The sequence below is a fragment of the Aulonocara stuartgranti genome (genome assembly GCF_965226115.1).
Source record: "Aulonocara stuartgranti genome assembly, chromosome: 1".
NCBI lineage: Eukaryota > Metazoa > Chordata > Actinopteri > Cichliformes > Cichlidae > Aulonocara > Aulonocara stuartgranti.
The window spans coordinates 36,060,227-36,082,829 of record NC_138939.1 but is presented as its reverse complement, the minus strand read 5'-3'; the positions used below and the strand labels follow the sequence as shown (position 1 = coordinate 36,082,829).

The 22,603-nt window shown below is 40.2% G+C and overlaps 1 protein-coding gene across 1 annotated transcript; it reads left to right on the top strand.

The window, feature by feature from the left end:
* The first annotated feature begins 813 nt into the window (after positions 1–813).
* gch1 (GTP cyclohydrolase 1) lies at positions 814–18,832 on the top strand. The gene is made up of 6 exons (XM_082532815.1): positions 814–1,262; positions 6,730–6,839; positions 11,057–11,112; positions 13,349–13,380; positions 14,078–14,162; positions 15,109–18,832. The coding sequence occupies exons 1-6, from the start codon at positions 902–904 to the stop codon at positions 15,233–15,235; spliced, it is 771 nt and encodes a 256-aa protein (XP_082388941.1). The 5' UTR covers positions 814–901; the 3' UTR covers positions 15,236–18,832.
* Positions 18,833–22,603: the final 3,771 nt, after the last annotated feature.

Here is a 22,603-nt window from a genome sequence, read left to right as displayed (position 1 = left end):
AGTGCTGTGGATGTGCACAAAGACTTCTCTTTGTCGAAGTCAGAGAAATGGTCTTTGGCTCCCTAGCTCTGTGAGCTCAGGAAGCGTTTGGGTTCAGTGTTTTAGTTCATTTTGAAAACTTTTGTCAATATTAGAATCAGAATGGAGGACAAACCAGGGTATACCTGGGGGCAGCGGCAGTGACTAAAGAAGTTATTAATCAATGAGCTTGAGTTCTTGGTTTTACAGAACCACCCCTCATTCGATGTGTGAAGAGGCGACTATAAAAACACTCAGGACAGCATAGCACAGTGGCTACAGGCATCTTTTATATACAGTCTGTTTGAAAAGGAAAACTAGGGCACTATTACGTACTTATTACTTCGTACTTATTACTTGGCAATAACATATCCCCAACAGTGGTGCAGAGAGTGCCTCACAGCCCTCCTGAGCCTGTGTTTTAAAAGTCTAAAGAAAAAACAAAATCAACAGATACTCGAAAAAGAAAACGAAGATTGGCGAAAGGCTTTGTAATATACTCAGACACTGATACATGTATGATTGAAGAGATGAAGGACTGTAAGCAGCACAGTTAGAACCGTGCTCCTGTCTAAGAGAGGTCAGTGGTCGCTGTTATGTAATCTGGCCATAGTAATAAACACACTGAATGCACTTTGTTACCTTCCACAAACTGCAGAATGATTCCAAGCAGCAGGTCACAGTCAAAGCAGATAGCGGTCAAAGGGGGGTCTGGCCCCGCCCCTTCAGATCTGGCTAGCCAATAGGAGCTCGCTCTGGATTATCCTGCTGTTATAAAGGATGCTGAGGCTGCAACCGTGTCGCCCACTTGAACTCAAACTAAAGTACCCGTCAGAAACTGATGCAACAAGTGCTCAACTAAGAAGACAAGAGAACCGCAGCGATGGACCGCTCCAAGCAGAACAAGTACAGCTCAAACGAGAAGAAGGACAACGGGGACGGCGGTTCCGTCCTCAACGGCCACTTTGACGGGATGGTGAAGCGGGCAGCCGGCGGTCCTCAGGCACCGGCAGCAGAATCCGCTCCGCACCGGTCGACCTCCGCTGTGATGGAGAGCTGGAAGGAGGAGCGCACCAGGAGCCTGGAGGACAACGAGATGAGCTTGCCGTCCCTGGCCGCTGCCTACACCACCATCCTGCGGGGTCTCGGGGAGAACCCGCAGCGGCAGGGACTCCTCAAAACCCCCTGGAGGGCTGCCACGGCCATGCAGTTCTTCACTAAAGGCTACCAGGAGAAAATTATCGGTGAGTTGTGTTTTTGTTTTTTGTTTTTTAAATCCACAAAGCCGCTCAGTTTTGAAAAAAAAAAAAGTCAGGTGATCGAGGTCATCGGCTTCTTTATAAAGTATTTTAACAGGTGCCAATCTGAGTGGGGGGAATTTAAAAATGAGACGAGACCTCTGACAAATACATAATTAAGTAATTACCATCATTTATAAACGGCTTTTATAAAATTCAAGAGTTTCCCCTCTCAGCCGGTTTTCGTCATATTTTTGTGAATGCATAACGCTAATAATGTAAAGCTTTGGACAGTAGTAGTGGGACAGGATACGTGATTTTTTTTAAAGGAAAAGCAGATTTAAGTTTGAAAGGCAGATAACAGTGTTATCATGAATTATCATTCATGCGAAAGCAGCATTTGATCTTTTATGTTTTAGTTTTAAGCTTTACACAGCAAATCATCGTTTATTGCTTTTCAGATAGAAGTGTGGTAAAATATATTCAAGTAATTTAAGCATAAAATAAAGCACATAAGCACAATGCATCTACCTCACAAGCTGATTATATAATAGAAGCTGGCTCACAGCCATGTAATGTTTAACTGATTAACGCTGGGAGACCACCTCCCCCCTCAAAAAACAAAAAACAAAAAACCAATAAAAATAAATAAAAGCCCCCCCCCCCCCCCCCCCCCCACACACACACACACACACACACACAACTGAAACACAAATTCAGTGGAAAGATGGATTTAATTTTGTGTTTCCTGCCAAATGAAAAAAACAAAACAATAATTATGTCTAAAATACAAATATAAGAATCTTATAATGTTTTCATTACTTCACCTGTGCTGTTTCTGCTTGTTTGAAGCTAATAAAACATTTGATAAAAGCACCATATCCTGCTTCCTGAGGATTTATCCATTAGTGTGCAAGGACTCTCGTCAAACTTTAGGTTTAATACCAATGACTACTAAATTGCCAGATTAATTTCTAGATACATCCCTAAAAGTAAATAATCATCACTTGCAGCCCTTTATATCAGGTAATGTGATGAGACAGTTCTTTTTAAAACTTTTTAGGTGAAAGTTGTCGTGGAAAAGACCCACTCTCCGAGGCTTTGCTAGATTTATGTCATGTTTGGTCCAGCTGAGCCGACTGGCTGACCTGCTGCTGTGAGGAGGTTTACTGCAGCACGTTGGAGAAGGGCTGTGCAGTGTCAGTTCCACATGGGCTTTTTTCTCCATCCTTCAGCATGTTGGAGTGGCTAGATTTGGGGATCTGCCCCCTCCAGAACTGCATCTGGAGGTAGTTTGGGTGTTGGGGGTGTGTGTGTGTGTGTGTGTGTGTGTGTGTGTGTGTGTGTGTGTGTGTGTTATGAAGCTTTAAAAAGAAGGAATGCAATGGAGAAACATGTGTGGGCACCAGTTGAGACAGTTAATTCATGTTTGTTTTTTGTTTTTTTTTTTAATTTAATGTTAACCTGACTGAACTCATAGCATGGTTACATCTACCTGAAGCTCTTCTCAGCTCTTCTCAGTTGATGGTATGGACAATGATGGCTTTGCATGCGTTGTTGTTTAGGCGGTGGCGTTGCACCATCTGCCTGCTGATTGGTTGTTGCAGGAGCCTCCCCGTTGACTTACTGAAAATCAGAGAAGACAAAAAACACATGTATTGGAGGTCGCAGCTGGATGTTTGTGGAGAGTTATAGCATTTTGAGAGAAGTATCGCACTGTTTGCTCAGTGCGTTTATGTGTTTGTGTGTGCGGGTCATGGGTTCAGCTTTCATCACAACCTGAGCCTAAAATCCTCTTGCTGTCGAGCACATGACGAACACAACCTTAGTAAAGAAAAGTTATGCAGGGATTAAACAGGACTTCTGATCTGTAATGTTTCCCTGGCTGTTATTTAAAGGAAGATGTTTTTCTGTTTAGTGCAAATGTCATGCTTTTAATTCATAAGTAGATGGAGTTTGCACCTAATGTTTTCATTAACCATCAGCCTATTAACGCTCAAATTGGTTTCTACAGAATTGTTAAAACAAAAACAAAAAACCAAAGCATATTTTCTTTTTTGTTTTGTTTTTTGTTTGTTTTTTAATTTATTGTCAGAGAAATAAGTTAGACTCACCAAATGGTTGCATGTTCTTCATGAAAAATGTCTTACAAAACATGAACAAGTGAAAGGAGGCCTTTTAAAATCTAAACCTTAATTTTAAGCATTGTCATCGCCGGTCTGTTACATCTTCCACCACATTTTCAGGCATGCAGTGATAGAAGGATGTGGGCTTAAACCACACAGTGACTGAGTCTGGCAGCTCTGTTGTGTTGAAGGTGCTTTTTGATGACATGGATTGGACTCATTGTAACAAAAAAAAAAAGAAAAGAAAAGGGTCACTGCAAATCAGTCAAACAAAGTTTGAGTAATTCCCTTTATCTTGGTTATGCCTCCATCTGTAGAGTGGTTTACAAGATCATAACTCAGAAGAACACCCAGCTGATTAATAAAGAAAGAAAACAACAGTTTTTTTTATTTGGCAATTTATTAAACAGTTAATGTACAAATTGTTTCTGCTCCAATCTGAATTTATGTATCTGTGTTTAAACCATCTTAATTTTATCATTTTATCTTGAGACAGGACAATCCTCCCTGGATGAGAAAATATTAATTAATGTGAATAATGAATTGTTATGAATGAATGACACTGCCGATCACCTGCTATTACCATCCTTACAGTGAGGCATGGTGGTGGCAGCATCATCCTATTGGAATGCTGGGTGGATGTCCTTTATCTACCTTGTATCCAAACCTACAGCCAATATTAGAATGACCACTTAATGTGACATCAAGCTGTGGGCCATAACATCTTGTGTAAAACTCCTTGTTCTTCTCGTCACTGAAGACAGTTACGTATGAGCCAGGCTGTATGATAGGGCCACTTAGCAAGCTTAAAAATTTTTAGGAATAATCAGAAAGCTTCCTGCATGTGCTGCATGGTGACTGAGAATCTGAGTCATCATCTAAACCTTCTGACTGTTCAGCACAAACTCCTATTTATCTATAACCTGGAGCAGTGAGTTTGTGTCCCCATTATTTGCTTATGTCTTTTGTCATTCACGGCACCATTTCCTGCTTCGCTCAAAACGTGATAACATGTGGCCTCTTCATTCTGCGTGCGTCTTTGTGGTATTCATTCACACACAGGAGGCAGCCCTATTGTAAGCACAGATGATGAGTAACACTGTCATTACCTGATAAATGCCTGGTCTCTCTCTGGCAGCCACAGGGTGTCCAAGCCAACCTTTGTTGGCTTTGCTTAGTTAATGTTGATTATCATTATTTTCCTTCAGGGTGCACACTTGATTATGTCTGAAAGAAATGAAACTTTCCTTTGAACTAGAGGTTCAGAAGCTGTAATGACTGAAATGACCTTAAAGGATGACTGTGCTTCACTACAACAGCTCGATCTGAGGACATTGCTGCAACAAACTGGATCAGGCAGGTTTTAACCCCTTAGCACTGTGTAGCATTCACACTTTTTCTTACAGTCCTAATTCATTCACACAGTCTTGGTATTTGTAGATCCAGTAAACCTTAAAAATGACTGACTTTAGCTTGTAGAAATTTCCTGGAAATAGTCGCAGTTTTAAGTTTTCTTGGATCTTACAATAATCTAGTCATGCATGATCTGACAGGGTCTCTGAAAACAGCAACTCTGAATACTTTGAATGGTGCCAAATTTAGGGAAAAATTAGTATTTTCCATATTAAATTTATTCAAAAGTGCACTTTTTGTCTGACGGTAATAAAAGGTTGAATAAACTGTTGGTTGCTTCGTGTAGCACTTTATTGACTTTGCTGTGTTCCCACACTATTTTAACTTTGCTCTTGATTGCAAAACTTTCAAACACGATTACCGCTTTGTTACCGTGTCAACCTGAAGGCAGCACTCATTCAGGATCTCGTTTGTAGGTCAATACGTCTTGCCTTAGAGACACCACATAGACTTTAGATAGATGGAATTCTTAAAGCCTCCATCCACAGGGTTAAAATATATATCCAGCTTTGCTGATCCCAGTAGAAGTACCTAAAAAGCCAGCAGTACTGCTCATCCCCAGATTAAACCAAAAACCAGTGTTTAAAAGACTGCAAAGCTTTGAAAGCCCTGCTCCTGTGGATGTCTTCTGTCTGTTCTAAAGCTAGAATCATATAGTTCCAGATGGTCACTATAAATTGGGGGGCATGTGGATGTAGATGGCTTCATCATCACCCTGTAATGAAATATGAGGTGCACCGAAATTTGCCTGAGGTTTGAAAATTGTTTAAGACCAAAATACACTTCTTAGGTTTCCTATCCCCCCAGATGATGTTTCTAAAAGTCTTGTTTTGTATGAGCAACAGTCCAAAGCTCCACTCCTGAGTTTTGTGTTATAAAACAGAATAAAATAAATAAAACAGAGCAAAACAGAGACTCTTCGTATATAAGAGGCTAAAAATGTCTGTTTTTATTTTTACTTGAAGAAGGATTTCAGTGATTTTTTAAAAATATTGGCAGTTTCATGGAACAGCAGCCTGTACAGGCCGTATCCTGCCATTCGCTCATTGGCAGTTGAGAAAGGCCCTTCAACCCTGAACTGGAAAAATAACAACAAAAATACTGGCAGTTATTGAACTAACCATTGCAACTCTAGTCTATTGGAAAAATGATTACAAGAATGAATGGTTCAGACATTAAAGTGTGAGCTATAATAATGTTGGTGATCAGGTCAACATTTGAACACTGTGGTTTGCTCTAATTTGTTGTTAGCTTGCTAAAATACAAAAAAAGGTGGTGACAGGAAAAATATGTATCGGTCTTGTCAACCCCACAGGCCTCTCCCTTTATGTGCACAGTGATAAAATAAGCAGCAGAAGCCGAAGCAACAAGTCAGTGTGTTCTGTTGTTTTGGTGACCTCACCCCTCCGTGTTCCGTCCTCTCCCTCTTGCAGATAGCAAGTCAGGAAATTAAAAACTGCTGCGATGAGAGCGAGAAGCGTCTGCGCCGTCACGTTCAAAAGATAAAACAGTTTATTGAACCCCGGCAACCAAAAAATGCAATAAGGCAACCACACGAAGGAGGATGCAGAGCTATAATTAGACAGTGGTGTTTGCCAGAGAGAAACACTGAAGTCCATCGTAAAGGGCGTGGCAGCTGAATGGTCAAGGCGAACCCGGCATCCTCCAGCATGGCTGGTTCACTTCAGTCTGTCTGCCCTCAAGAAGAAAAAATCCTGCATTGTTTTTGTTTTTTTTATTTTAGTTTTTTAAAATTTAAGCCAAACAACAACAAAAAACCTCTTTTTGCCTGAATTTGACTGTTACCTGAATTTTTTGCAGCATTTCTTGTTTGGTTGATTGATTATTTACTTTTTGCGATCATGCTGATCTATTCTGCCGTTCCTTATTTAGACTTTTCCTTTATGTTTAATCTCTCCCATTTTTTTCCTCAGACGTACTGAATGACGCCATCTTCGATGAAGACCACGATGAGATGGTGATAGTGAAAGACATCGACATGTTCTCCATGTGTGAACATCACCTGGTGCCCATCTTTGGCAGGGTAAAAGAAACCACACACACACACAGAGCGATTCTGAAAGCACAAACTTGATGGTGTATGAGGATATTCCATGCATTTCAGGAATTTGGGGCCCGCAGAACAAGCTCAGTAGTCCTTCTAATGAACCTGTTACCAGTGCGCACCATCTCGTATTAGTAAAGCACGTGACTTCATGCTCCCTGAGTGAATGATTACATAAACAGGCCACGAGACACGGCAGGGTTGCTGTGGGCCTCCTTAGCTGAATGGTTAACCTGGTAACTTTCCTATAGCAGAATATGCTACATTTCTGTTTATCGCTGCTGTTCATTATAAGCTTCATTACTGGAATCATCATTTTTATACCCATCAAACGGTTCAGTGACCTCTTCATTTTCTAAGGGCGGGAGGAATTAGCATTAGCATTAGCACCTTTTCTTTAAAAATGACATCATTAAATGTCATAATTTGTTTAATGACCTGATTTTAAATTATGAAATTCAACATAAAAACGTATTTTCTCTAAACAGAATGACACGCTCCTCCAACTAGATACAAATGTAATTACATCCATGGGAACAGGACAATGACTAAAGATGCAGGTGACCGCTGGGGCAGAAAGGGAGCTGCAGTCCATGTGATGTGGCTGACATCTCATTGCATCTTTGGACTGCAAAAAGAGACACATAAACAAACACTCTGCTTTACTCACAAGGCACTTCGCTATATATATATTTTCCCATAATTTAGTGCACAAAAAATTGCCACAAACATCAAGCCGTGCAACCAGATGTGTATCTTCAAAAACCATTTCTCTCTGACGTTTGTCTGGACATCAGAGAACACTAGAAGCAATCAGATTAGCTGAGATCTGTTTTCAGCCTCCTCTCTGCCCCTTTGATATCATTACTCTCCACCAACCGGCAGACTGGCCTCGTCCCTCTTTCTGCTTTTCTTCCTCTGCTTCCCTTCTCCCTCCGTCTTCACCTGCAGGTGCATGTCATTTAAAACAATGGAGGCTGGCAGCTGATCTTTTTCCACCGGGTGTAAATGGGTTCTGATGACAGCAGTGAATCACACAAACGCCTCCTCTCGCAGTGTGTCCACTCATGTGCATCAATCCCCCCCACCCCTCTTGTCATCATCAGCAGCACTTCCTCTTATCCAGCCCCTCTCTCCGGCTGTCTGTTTGCGGTGTCTCGGTCCTCCTCTTCTGCTGGGCAGGTAGTCGCCAGCTGTTCAGTGAATAAGCTGTTTAAAAACATTTGACTGATTTGCAGTCAGCAGAGATGCTATCATGTCAACTCTTCAGAAAACGTTTGAAGAGAAAACACACTGGAACAAACATGTGTCCTTTGTTCTTGTATTCAGGCATAATTGCTTCTTCCCTGCGATGTGTTTCCTGTGGAAAACAAGCAATCGGGTACTGAGCTTTGGGAAAACCAAAGAACTATGAATTGTGAACAAACAAAGCAGTTTGGTTTGATCAGGACATTTGGCACTCCAAATATTGTATTTAATAACTTGCGTTATGATCTGCAGCCTTCTTTTACAAAGGTAACGTATTCAGTAGTGTCCTAAAAATATGAATGATTACAAAAATTACTTTTATCAGTCAATTCAAGGACTAAATACCTGATTTTATTTTGATACTTCTATATTAAAATGCCATCAGCATACAGTACTGTGCAAAACGCTTGAGCCACCCAGAATTTCTTTGATTTTTTTGTTTAAATCTAAAAAAAAAATGCCAAAAATAACAAGCCTGTTTTTGCACTAACAAAGGGATTCTCAAAGTGCTGCTAGTCTAGCTGCAGCAGGTGAACAGTATTTAAAAGTCATGCCTTAAGAAACAGGAACAAACCCTGCAGTGACCTGACCCTTCAGTTCATCCATCTATTGTTTACTTAAGCCTTATCAAAAAAGGTCTTATTAAAAGGGCATGTGTCAAGTAGCCACTCTCGAGGGAGGGAAAGAGGGAGAAAAGGCTGATGTATTCCATATCATACAGTTAGTGGGCCGATAATGTGATGAATCCACATTTGAAAATTGAATTTCAAATCATTGCAGGTTGTGCAGCAGCACAACCTGCATCTACAGCCATCTTTTCAGTACTCGAAAGGATCTTATTGCAACAGTTTCATTTTTAAGCAACAGCTTATCATCGTCAATAATCCTAAACACACTGCCGATGCAGTAAAAGCACACCTGGATGGAAAAATACACAATGGAACAATATCTGGCTCTGCAGAGTTTGGACCTCAACATTATTTAACCAGTGTGGGATCATCCTGACTGGGAACAGAGCAAAATGTCACCAACATTTAAATTCACGTATCTTTAGAGAAAAATCATTCATCGTGAGAGTGAATGAAATTGTACACAGACAGACGCATGCGCCCAGTTTACCACTTTCTTTTTGTTTTACACCTGTGCATTCAGGTGATTTAGCATTACCTCAGTGCTATAAATAAGATGGACAAAATAAGAAATCACTTCAACACCTACCCGCTAAATTTTCCTCGTATCATAAAATGATTTAATCGGAGCCTGATGCTGAGAACAGCTGCCAGCAGGTTAAGTGAGAAACCTCCAAACTATGAACAAAATATGGCTATTAAAAGAAAAAGAGTTGGAGTGTTATTGTGTTACACTTAAGCTGTTGTAAACCTCAGGAGGTTTTTTTTGTTTGCCTTGCCCCCTCCTCACTCACAGCGTGAGGCAGTAAATCTGACTAACGGGGACAGATAAGTGAAAAAAGCAGCCGCCATGCTCGGCCCGTTTGATGTCGGTCTATCAGGCCGCTGCAGCAGAGAACTAAAAAAAGTAACATCTGAAGGGAAAAGAGATCTCCACACGCATGTTGCCACTGCCCTTTCTCTCGTCTTGTCAAAAAATTGCGTCTGACATTTGAGTGGAGCGTACCAGTGTGTGTGTTGGTGTGTATATGTGTGTGTATGAGAATTGGAGCCTGCAGCCATCGAGCAGTGATTTTCCAGCTGATGACTCTGTCTCTCGCTTCTCTCGTCTTGTCCGCCTGCCTCTTCGGTTTTCATTGCCTTCCTTTTCCTTCCTGTTGTTCGTATCAACCTGACGTTCACTTCGTACCTAATGTGCGAAACTTGGCATTGGCAATTAGTGTACACCTGTGGCTTTATTCTGTTTTCTCTTTAAACTGTTACTCCTGATGGCAAAGCTTTTAACTAACTCCAGTTTGCTGGGCGGGGTGGATGCATTTCTTGAGCTGTCAGTGAAGAAAGATGTAATATGTCTGACCAGAGATCCAGTAGGGTTGGAAGGAGTGTGTACAGCAGGGCCATGTCCTTGGATTAAAACACTGGTTTGTGCCAAAGATGTGCTTATCCATCGATCAGAGTTGGAGCTTCAAACACCAGTGTGATGAGAAAACAAAGAAAGATGAAAAAGAGAAGCCCGTGTTGAGGTTGAGGCTAAGAACAAATTAAAATACAACTTCACCTACTTCCAAGCTGCATGGAGAAGAAGATGAATCTGAGAAAGGTTGACGCTTCAGGAACACTTGTAGCAAAAAGAACAGCTTTATTACATGATCGGGGCAACCAGCGGCCTGTGAGGCCCATCCGGGTCAAGATAAAGGTTTCTGCTAAGAATAACGTGGCCACACTTGTTTTAGTTGTGCAACTGAATCTTTATTTATTGGAGTATCAGAAAGAATTGTGTCATGAAAGCACGGCTAATAAGAAAACGGGGAGGGTCAGTATCCTGTACAGTCAGTTCAATTTTACTTATTCAACATCAAATCACAACAATAGTCGCCTCAAGATGTTTTATATTGTAAGGTCACTACAGTTATACAGAAAAAACTCCAACAAGCACACAACTTTGTATGAGCAAGCATTTGGCAACAGCGGGGAGGAAAAACTCCCTTTTAACAGGAAGAAACCAGGGAGGGGCAGACATCTGCTGTGAGCCCAGCAGCTACTTGGTGATGAGTTTCGAGAAACTCTGATTATGTTACGAGAAGCTGAAGATTAGATTTGAACGTAGTCAAATTAGTATGTGAAACGATCAGAACTGAGGCTAATGAGGTCGAGAGCTTTAGCTATACTGGCTGACACGTTCAGCAACAGCTGTCCCGCCGTGCAGCGTTGAGCTGAGCTGGGATCAGTAACACCTCAGTTCATAATTATACCATTAGTGAGTTGTATCATAAGCCAGAATGAGAGCAGGGTTAACCTTGAGCTTGTCACTTTCTGCAGGTTCACATTGGATACCTCCCAAACAAGAGAGTTCTGGGCCTCAGCAAGCTAGCCAGGTAAGTACATTTACTCTATTGTCATAACTGTCACATTATCTGTGCGTGTGTGTGTGTGTTTAAGCTGATTATTAAAACTTGTGTGTGTACTACCCACTGACCCCAATACCCTCAGGCTTACAGGCTAACACCCCTTACTAACGCAGTACTGGAGAGTCACTGCGACGGCAGCAGCTACACCGTTCACTTAGAGCATCTCTAAGTGAAATCCCTACAAGTGGAATCAGTAAACTACACTTTCAGATTAAGTTTTAAGATTATCTCAAGAGAATATAGTTATTTTTCTGTTATGGAGAACATCACAATGTTGTTTTTTTTCCTAACAAAATAATTAAAATAATAAAAAATATACTGACATAAGAGTGACAGCTCTTGATATTCATGATTGCGGTCATAAGGTTTCTTTATAAAGGTTGGCTTTGTTTTCAGGCAGATCGCCAGTGAAGCTTCACATCATTATACACGAGTTTTTAAGACAGATGCCAGTACCGATATTTAGTAATTATGACTTGTTTTTTCTGTTTCTGCTGTCTCCTCTGTACTTTTTAAATTTTCATTTATCTACTTTTACAAATGCCAATACCAGTATATCAGCAAATGGCTAATATATTATCAGCCTGCTGATATAGTTCAAATTTGGTTAACAAACATTTAGACCTGCAAAGAATAACCTTTAAAATACTGCCTTGCGCTTTGTTCCATCCAATGTTATTTTATTATAATTTTGTTATTCCTTTATTACAGCGGTCCCCAAGCCCCGGGCCTCGGACCGGTACCGGTCCGTGAGTCGTTTGGTACCGGGCCGCGAGAGTTGAGGCTCAGGTGTGAAATGTATAGTTTTCAGGGGTTTTATTGGTTTTCAGCGTTATTTTGTTATCGTTTTTATCGTTTACTCGGTTTTCCTGGGTCTTTTCACGTGTGTTATGAATAAATTTTCTTTTTTTCGGTACCGGTACTAGTTTTATTTTGTTGTATTTATCCGCGACACCTTAAAGGCCGGTCCGTGAAAATATTGTCGGGCATAAACCGGTCCGTGGCGCAAAAAAGGTTGGGGACCGCTGCTTTATTACACATGTCAGAGAGTCATCAAATTTACTTCACAGTCATGATCAAATGATTAAAAATGATTATAAAGTGTATTTATACAGATACAGACCCTTTTGCACCTTTAAAACAAAGCACATTGTGTCCATTATCACATTATCTTTAGGGGAAAAGAAAAACAGCCAGGCAATCGTTCTCTCAGTGGATAGTGAGCCCAAACCAGCTAAAGCCTCGAGAACACTCGGGAAGACTTGTTCGCATCACATTTGATGTCAGGATAAGAAAGCCATGACGCTTGCACTTTCTAAATGACTCCTGGACCTACAACAACCACCAAAAAAGTTCACATCATTTAAGGAATAAAATAATGATCTCTTGGTGCTGTCAACCATCAAAGTCTTATCTGCATCACTGAATGTAAGCAGGCTGTTTGCTTAAAATTTCCAGTTGCATTGAAGCCTCCAATAAGATTTTAGCTACACCATCATCTCCCTTAAAAAAAAGTGGGTTATCTCCTGCATGCTGCCTGCCTGTTTGTTCTTGTGACATTTCCCTGAAGGTGATTTGGGTCGAGTTTGTCCAAAGTGGTTTTGCTCACCGAGAAGAGCAACAGGTTGAAGGGGAAGACCGGGTGGATTCTGCACATCTACAAGAGCTGCGTCTGCTTCTAAAATTACTGAATGGAGCTGGTTTATTGTGTATGTCCATTCAAATGACAGGAGGGGGCGTATACTAAGATTAAAAAGTCTTGATAACTGATCATTTTTCTAGCCCCAGTCAGTTCAGGTTTAAAAAAATACAAATGTATGTTATTATACGCTCATTGTAGATAGTAGTTGGCACTAGTTTATTAAAAGGACCAAGGATTACATGCTTTAAATAATAGTATTATTGAGGATTTTTTAATACTGTAGACAACACATTAGTTGAAAAAATGCTCGGTTGCCAGGATGTGGCGATTCCTTTCTAGCTTGTCTATTCAGTGAAGTTATTCTGAGTGAAAAGTAACCAAAACAGAGTCCTTCTTTCACTTAGATTTTCATAAAAAACACATTTTTTGTGTCTTCCTTCCTATATTCATGAGTCAGCCCTAAATGTTTATTTATTTTTACCGTTTTAATCTTTGCTGCTAAAACTCACTGCTCTCATATTTCCCCTGAGGCTGTGTTAATGCTTTCCCTCTCCTCCTCAGGATTGTTGAGATCTACAGCCGTCGACTACAAGGTAATAAATAAACTCCTCCTGTCAACGTGCAGTTTTTGTGTGCTTGTACTTTGATTTTTACTAGCTTTATTTCACTTTTATTTTACATCTCACAGGGAAATATTCTGTTGGTTTACTGCATTTGATCTGACAGGAAGGGCTGGATGTAAAAATGTGTGTGACCATCCATCTTTTCCCAAATATAAAGTCAAGCCCTACAGGGTCAAGTACAGAAAGCACAGTAAAGCAGGTTATGGTTTTGGGTGAGCCTTCAATGTTTGAGTTTGAGGGTTTTTTGAATGATTTTCCATTAAAAACAACAAAAATTGAGTTGTTTTTTTTTCTTCGAGTAACCACTTCAGCACCGCTATGCGAGATATTGATTTGACCCAAAATGGTAAAAATATCAAACATTTTGCATGAAAACAAAGACCAACTCATAAATACTCAAGTTTATGTGTTGTCCCTTTTGAGAGCCCTGACACTTTGATTAAATTTAAAAAAAAACTACCTGACGGTGTGTAATGTAATTAAAGCTTTATTAGCTCCATCTGTGGCGATGTTTACACAACGATGTAGCCACATTAAAGCTCACGAACACAGTAAATGATCATTTGTTAGCAGAGGTCCTGTGAGGACTGAATACTTCTACCAGCACTGCCCTTGATCCCTGACTGTTTGCTCTGGCCGTACGTCTGTTTGTACTCTCTGTCCACAGTTCAGGAGAGGTTGACCAAACAAATCGCTGTAGCTATTACAGAGGCACTGCAGCCCACTGGGGTCGGAGTTGTCATCGAGGCAACGTACGTACATGAACCAACAAGTGAAATGACCTTTTACTTTTAAAATGTATTATCTTGTGTTCCTTTCCCTTGCTTTCTCCATTCGTCTTCTTTTCTCTGCCCAACTGTAAAGGTTTGTTGTCACTGCACGAACTTTCAGGGGGAATAAATGTAATGTGAGAAATCTGCATTTCCAGAAGGAACCAGGATCTGTATTAAAACATGGCTTATTACCACTTAAGAGTTCTTAAATGATAATGTTGTCATGGTATAGGCATTAAAGTATTTTGAAACCCTTTATGAATTGTCACATGGACAGGAAGTTAGAATTAGGGTTGGAAAAGGTCAGGAACTTTAAACAAACACTTGGGTGGCAATTGCATGAACCATCTGTCTGTTACAGTGTAGCAGGATGACCTTCAACAAACAACAGGACAAGCACTGCCAAGGAAAAACAGTGCAAGAGACTTTGAAAGCCACTAAGGAGTCAGTGTTGTTAGCTAGTTCCACACTACGATTATTACAATGTGGCAAATCTCACAAAGATCCCCCTACAGTGCAAAGTTAACAGTTATATATGAGATAACCAGAATACGACCGGCTGATAATCAAAATGTGTTGCAGACGAGTTGCACTCTTCGGTACAGACTGGCTCAGATTGATTCCAACATGATGGAAATTATTTGCAAAACTTTCTCATTCTGTCTGAGAGGGACCTCAAGTCAGACCACAACTGTTTAGAGATTATTTCGGTGTCCTCCCACCAGGTGACCTGAGAAATCAAAAATTGCTTGCTGAATGTGAAATTCTTCACCTTCAATGATATTGTCGCAAATTCTTGGACAAATTTCCAGGTTCTAACCGTTTAAAAACATTTCAGTTGCTCAGCGAATAAATGACTTGGTCTTTGCACTTGTCTCTTCTTTTGGATCAAATCTTTTTATCTTTCCTGTCTTCCTCCTTGCAGTCACATGTGTATGGTGATGCGAGGCGTTCAGAAGATGAACAGTAAAACCGTCACCAGCACCATGCTGGGGAACTTTAGAGAGGATCCAAAAACCCGCGACGAGTTTCTGAGGCTCATCAAAAGTTGAGGGGGATGAAGCTTCTCGCCTTCCTCCTGTTGCCTGGGGTTACCTCCAACCTACATGAACCAGCTGCCGTGCTACCTGCGTGTGTGTGTGAGTGTGTTTGTACAAGTGTATGCGTGTGTTTGTTTCCATCTCATCAAAGGCAGAGGCGGGTGTTTTCTGTGTTATTGTGCTCATCGGATAAAGTGAACTGTTACCTCTGTGATTTTAGTGCGGGGCCACTGGTTTACACGTTGTTTGCTTTTAGACGACGGGACAGACTTTGAGCTCTTTTGTGTTGTGTGTGTGTGCTCGTCTTTCAAATATCAGTCACAGGCCTCGAGGAAAAATGGAAGGACAGTTTATGGAGAGAATTCCCTCCCTGTAAAAGTAACCGGTCCTTTTAACTCCTCCGGATACTCACTGACACAAGTAAATAACACAAAGACAAAAGCAAACTAACAGCATAAATATTTCCACCAGTATTTCCTTAATTATCTGTAATTTTGACACTAAGCGGTTCAGATTTTGTTGACTGAAAGCCATAAAAAACAAAACAAAAATACTTTTAGGTTTGAAAAACTAAGGAATCAGAATCCAAAGAATGTCCTCACTAAAAGCGGTGCCTATGTTAAGTCAGTAGATTCAGAGAGAACATCAAGCAACACTTGGCAGCTAACCCTGACCAAAGTGCATTAGAAAAACATCAAATATTTCCATTACAGTCTAACAGCCCAGAGGAGTCCGTGTCACTACAAGCCCTTTTTAAATTAACGGCTTCATCTGTCTATTAATGTGGTAGCACTTGGTCAAACGTGCAAACTCAGATACTTATAGTCAATGTTCCCTCTAAATTTTCATGTCTCTGAGCGAACACACAATCTCCCTGAGCAGTCCCTTGAACCACTGTGAGCAACATTAGACGTGTGCACTGTGGTCACGCCAGCATCGAATCCATCCAAAATAATCAAATTACAGCATTTACATTTATGTTAGACTACTTTTAATTAAGTGCTTTAGCCCACTTACAATGAAAATTTCAAATCTTGTTCATGACCTGTGTAGTATGTCAACACTATTGGAAGTAAAAATAACTTGAACTCCAATTTTGAAAACACAACTTTCTTTTGTTTTCTGACTTGTATTATGAGTCTGTGGTCTGGGAGAGAGTCTGTAACTCTCTGTCTGCAAAATGCAGTATATAATGACAAATGTTGGGCAATTAATTATATAGTTACTTCTTCAAAAAAGTAACTTTTGTAAACAAAGTTTTTTGCAGCTGTTTACCTAAAAATGCAGCCAAAGCGTTTTTTTAAATAAACATTTCAAACTTTCTACAGAACAATCAGCTGTTCTGCATCAAATTTGATGCCACACAAATTATTTGTGCCACTCCAAAAAATAATTTCTGTCCACTATGAGATAAAGGAGAACATCACAAGCCTGATACCTGCAGGCCTGACAACAGGAGATGTATCACTCCTGTAACACCTGTAACATTCAGCAGTCGCCTCATTGTTCTGACACACACAACCTATTGACTACACTACACACTAAGTACACAAGATTTGCGCTAAACGTTGCAAATCTCTCACATCTCAAAACACCGCTGTCTGTCCTGCTCACATCTCCAATGGTTGTACACGTTGTCATTGATGTGGTGGGAAGCCACGTTAGCCACGCCGCTTTGCTAGCTAAAACACCGGTGTCGGCACATAAGGACGCTGTCATAGCCTGCCGACGACGTTGATTAGCTGCGTATATACGAGTGTGAATCGCATTATTGGCTGGACTATGGGATATGGTGGCATCGTTATAATCCTATACGGGAGCTGCCAGTCACTTATTGACTAATACTGCAAAATAGAATTGTTAACGTATTTATTTTAATTTCAATTCAGGTTAGATTTTTTTTTGTGCACAATGCAGATTTTCTGTGCGCAGAGACGCGCGCAGCTTAGATGGAACATTGCTTGTAGCACTGTAGTCTGGACATTTTACTTCTCACTGCTGTTGTGACCTCAAATATACTAGTTTTCGCTATTGTCTGTCTACTTTTTCCTCAGTAAGTAGATAAACCTGATTTTGTGGCCATTCCTCTCAACAGATTGGTGCTAAAGGTAGAATTATCTCATTAACTCGTCATTTGTTTGATCCAGTAATGGTTCAACACGGGTTTCAGAGCTGTGTGCCTGAGACGACCATATTTAGAATTTCCCCTCCTTGTGACATCATACAGAGTCAATGGTAGAAAAAAGGGCCTGAAGCCAATCATTTAGAGCAGCCTATATCCTGAGCTTGTACATACAGTGAAAATGGCCGTGTTTAATGTAAGTGTCCACCATTCGAACAATATATATGACATAAAATAAGGCCAAGTGTAACAGGTTCAGTGCAAAGCTTTGAAGGCCATTGGTCAAAACATCCAAAAAACCAACAACCTCTCAGCATATTATAATTCAAGTGGTCTGAACCTTCTCTGGGCTCTCTTTTCAGGCTTCATAAAGTCTTTATAAACTAAACCTGCTGACGTCTGTGAAGGTTCTCAGTCATCCAGGTCATCGTAGTCAAAGGAGCTTGCAAAGAAAAGCATCTGGACTTCTTTAAGTTGCTTGAAAGCAAACCTGCTGACTAATTTTTTAATATAATGTTTTTACATATATTAACGTATCTCCAGGTGTTAGACTGACCAACCATTTTAACAGTATCACTCTGAACTCTGGGGCCTTTCCAACTACATTTATTTGAACCCCCCCCAAAAAAAGTATAAATAGAAAACGTAATTACAAACAGCTATAGCCCTGGATAAGATTTTTTGTGTCATTGGTTCATGCGTTTGAGCTTTAAACATGCTGTTTGTCACTTTAACACTGTGTCACTCTTTAAGAACCTCATTTCTAAAATTTGCTGTCACAACTTTTTAGCCCTTCAGTCTGTTTTTTTTTTTAAAATTAATTTACAACTCAAATTTAAATTAGAGTCTTTACCATGACGTATGTATTATTATTATTATTGACATTATTGTTGTTGTTGTATTAACATAATTTTAATATCAAATTGCGTGGAATCATCAATGGAAACATTCAGACTGCATCTTTACATTACACCAGTGTTCTGAGTTTTATTTGATTTTTTTCGTTGTCATTAGTTTTATGGTCCTTTGCAAGGGCCTGCCTTCATGTGCCAACTCGCTTCTCACAACAAAACCAATCTTTATCAACCAAACTGGAATTTGTCATTTCCATGAGAGGCAAATGAAGTGTGTGTGTGTGTGTGAGTTAGTGCATTTGTTTGTGCATACAGTTTGCATGCCAGCAGATGAACAGTATGGTGACAGGTGTGTATGCTGTTCATGCTTTTACATTTCAATGCATCACAATTGTCCCCAGACAGATTTTGGGAGGTTTTAACTTGTGACGTGCAACATGATGACTGGATATGTGTGTGTGTGTGTGTGTTGGAGTGAAGATGGGCGCTAACAAACAGCTCTGATGTTGTTTTTCTGGCCTTGTCGAGAAGGAAAGCCTGTTCATTGGCCCCTTCGACATCATTGTCGCATCATGTACTGTGTTCACGTTGAAGACTTTTTAATCAAAGAAAATAAACCTCTGTGTGACAGCAGCGCCCATGTCTTTATTCACAGCACACACATAAGTTTACATGTAAGTTTGTTTCCTTTAAAGCTTTCCGTAAATTCATGCAACATTAGCAGACAAGGAAAATTTTTGACTTTGGAAGTTTCGTGTTCATGCACCACTTGCTTTTTAAGTAGCTATGAACAATATTTTACTATGTAAAGTACAAAGCTACAAAAAGTTTAATATTCAATTTCACAAAAACATTCGCTTCATGACGCTACAATAGTACAGGGAACCAACCCCCTATGAGTGAGTACTTGGTGACAGTGGGAAGGAAAAACTCCATTTTAACAGGAAGAAATCTCCAGTAGAAACAAGCTCAGGGAGGGGCAGCCATCTGCCGTGACTGATTGGTGGTGAGGAGAGGGCGAAGGACTAAAGCAGCTAATAAAATCAATTTATCCTAAGTACAGTTTTGTTTGGTGTGTTGTGATTACGTATATTAATTAGCTCCCTTTCTGTGTGTCTCCCTGAGTGCTTGCATACTGTAAAAATGTAATTTTAATGGTGGTATATAAGTATATTTTAATATTGATGTTCTGTGGATATAAAATGGATGTTTTTTATACTGTGCTTTTATAAGGAGTTACAGAGGCATAAATGCTATAGATTTTTCGTCCTTTGGCAGGTGGTTGCTAGTAACCACCAATCACTATAATATGTAATCTAAATAAAAGCTTAACATGTACCTGTGTGCCAAGTTTGGCTGCACCTGTCTTGTTTGTGTAGGAGGGCAGATAGAGATTTTGTGTATTAGTAGGATTAGTAGGGTATGTATCACAGGCTTTTAAGATTGCTGTAATTAAACCAGTCCTTAAAAAGCCCTCAGTCTATTCAGCTGTCTCAGCTAAATAGAGACTGATTACCAATCTTACCTTTAGTTCAAGAATTGTTTAAAAAGTCATTGTAAATCAAGAAAAAGATCGTATCCATCTGATAGATTCAAAAGTCAGTCATAAAGTTCTGTGCTATGACACAGACAGAGCTTCATGACTGTACTGGTGACATAAGACCTTCTTATTCTATACGAGCTTACTTCGCCAATATCGTTAGAAAGCACTGCATACGTTTTCATTACTTTGTAGATGATACCCATTTATGTTTATCTATGACGCCAGATGGCACAAATCAAATAGCCAAACTACAGGCATGTACATAATAAATTATTTGATGAACTGTAATTTTCTGCCCTGAAATTCAGACAAAACTGCCCTTCACTGTAATTATTATCAAAACATCAGAAACATGGTGTGTATCCAGTTATTACCTCAGACTATGGATATGTTGTTTTAAGTGCATGTGAAACAAATATGTCAGACTTCCCTAGAATTTTGATTAGTAACAAAATGTTAAAATACACGAGTAAATAAATGTACAATTACAAGAAAACACTTAAAACAGTGTAGGCATGTGTGAGGAAGTTTGATATTGTTTCCATCCATCCATCATCTTCCGCTTATCCGGAACCGGGTTGCGGGAGCAGCAGCCTAAGCGGAGAAGCCCAGACCTCCCTCTCCCCAGCCAACTCCTCCAGCTTGTCTGGGGCAACACCAAGGTGTTCCCAGGCCAGCCCCAGCATTTCCTGGGTCTGCCTGGGGCCTCCTCCCGGTGGGAAGGACATGCCTGGAACACCTCGCCCAGGAAGAATCCTTTGTCAGATGCCTGAACCACCTCAACTGCCTCCTGTGGAGGAGCAGCAGCTCTACTCTGAGCCCCTCCCAGATGGCTGAACTTCTCACCCTATCTCTAAGGGAGATAGTATTGGGTGATATTGTTTCCATATTATTATAAATTCACATTTGATACCTATGGTCTTTTGTCTACATTAACTTTGCCACACACAGAAACAGATACTTTCAACTAGTCAAATTTCAGAAACCATATTTGTCCAAGGAACCGCTGGAGCAACATTTCTTCAAATGTGTCTAGTCCTGGATATTGCAGCTGCATAGTCCTGTGCAGTAAGACCAAAGATTCAGACTAGCATCCACATTTCATTAGCTGCTGTCACATTTCTCTGTCCTTTAACACTACACGAGGTTTGGTATTATAGGGTAAAGTATCACTGACTGAAAAAAAGAGAAAAGAAACTGTTGATTAGAACTATTGTTTAACTGAAGACAACAACTGTGGTGGTTGTGGGCATACTCAGTCTTGCTCATGACATACTGTGTAGGTGTGGCTTTTAGTAGGCTTGGCCAAAACAAAAAGTCATACTTGGATACTAATTAATTACTGGATTAAATAGTCATTTGTAACAATATCAATACCAACTTCAATGTCTTTGTTTTTCTTGGTGGAAACCAAAAACAGACAGAAAAGAGAATGAACTCGGTTCATTGTGTGGACACAAATATGACTCTGAATGTACAGTGATGCTTCCTAATAACTGCACCATGTGTAAATAACCGACTGTTTGCTAAAAGGTTCAGTGTAGGTAAATGCTGCATGAACTGCAGGTCATTCCAGTGGAGTTACTGCAGTGTTCGGTGAAGAGTTTAACTTACAGACATGGACGCACAATGTCAATGTCAAGCAAACAAACTGCTTTTGTTGTGGCTCTTTGCTTCTTCTAACCTCAGAGGTACATGTCTGGTTCCTCAGCTGCAGATGTGACTGTTTAGTGCTGACCAGGAGATGACCTACGGAGCTGCACTTCCTCTAAAGCTCCAAAAGTGAGTAGATCCCCACATAATCCTGAGTGAAAATCTAATTGGGGTACGGATAACCAACTAGCATAAATTGTTCTTCAGATTCCAGGTCAGATCCATACTCTGCACTTCATATCTATTTTCAAAAAGATAAAACCGCTCACCTCAGTGTTGATATGGGAACCTCACGAGCTCAGTGATGTCATGGTGGCTATGACTATCTTTTATATACAGTCTAAAGGTCGATTAACCTTAGGGGAGCTGTAGATCCAGCTTACAGTTTGTTGTACGTTCAGGTTGAGCAACTCTTGTTCTGTAATTTGACCATTTGTTACTGTAAAAAAAGTGAAGCACTGCTACATGACAGCAAGCTTGTGTTAGACACACTAACTAAATGATTATAAGTATATTATAGATTTGCCTTTGGACAATTAGAAGCTAGTTTATTTATTCCATTAAAAAATTAAATCTTGCCATCTGATCCATTACAGAGTTATGTTGGAAATGATAAAAAGAGCAGTGAGAAGTTCATATAACCCTGGTCTGAAAGGGAAAGAAGAAAATGCTGAACTAAAGTGGAAACAGACAAAATGGGGCCCAGAGCTCATTTTAGCCCTGAGGTCACTTACTGGGTTAATCTGGCCCTGGGCCCAGAGAGAGCAGCGGGAAGGTGGAGCTGGTCGGGGTCTGGGTGTCTGACAGAGCATGACTCAGCAGCTCTACTCTCAGTTTGGACACTGACTCTGCTTCGTGATGTAGAACTAAAGGCTTCAGATTGAATTCCCTTTAAAAAGTTTCTGACAGTATTCAAAGGCTTAATCCTAAACATCTCCTTGATGGTGATGGCTCCTGCAGGCTGCACACCTACAGATCAACAGCAGGACTGCTGTGACAGTAATCTGTGCTGCAGGAAAAGTAAGAGGAGCAAGTGTTGGTTGTAATGTTGATACAAGCCTACATTTAACTGAGTATAGTACCGAGATGACATATTGAATGTTGAAACTGAGAATATAAAAAGTATAAGTGCCCATTTCATTTCTTTATTTATTTTTCAAATAACATTTTAGAATTAATGCTGTTAAACTGCTGCCGGGACACACTGC

Excerpts from the sequence above, each read along its gene's own strand:
- gch1 (XM_082532815.1), top strand. The coding sequence starts at position 902 with ATGGACCGCTCCAAGCAGAACAAGTACAGCTCAAACGAGAAGAAGGAC. Across the intron at positions 1,263-6,729 it reads CTACCAGGAGAAAATTATCG|ACGTACTGAATGACGCCATC; the intron begins GTGAGTTGTGTT and ends TTTTTTCCTCAG. Across the intron at positions 11,113-13,348 it reads GGCCTCAGCAAGCTAGCCAG|GATTGTTGAGATCTACAGCC; the intron begins GTAAGTACATTT and ends TCTCCTCCTCAG.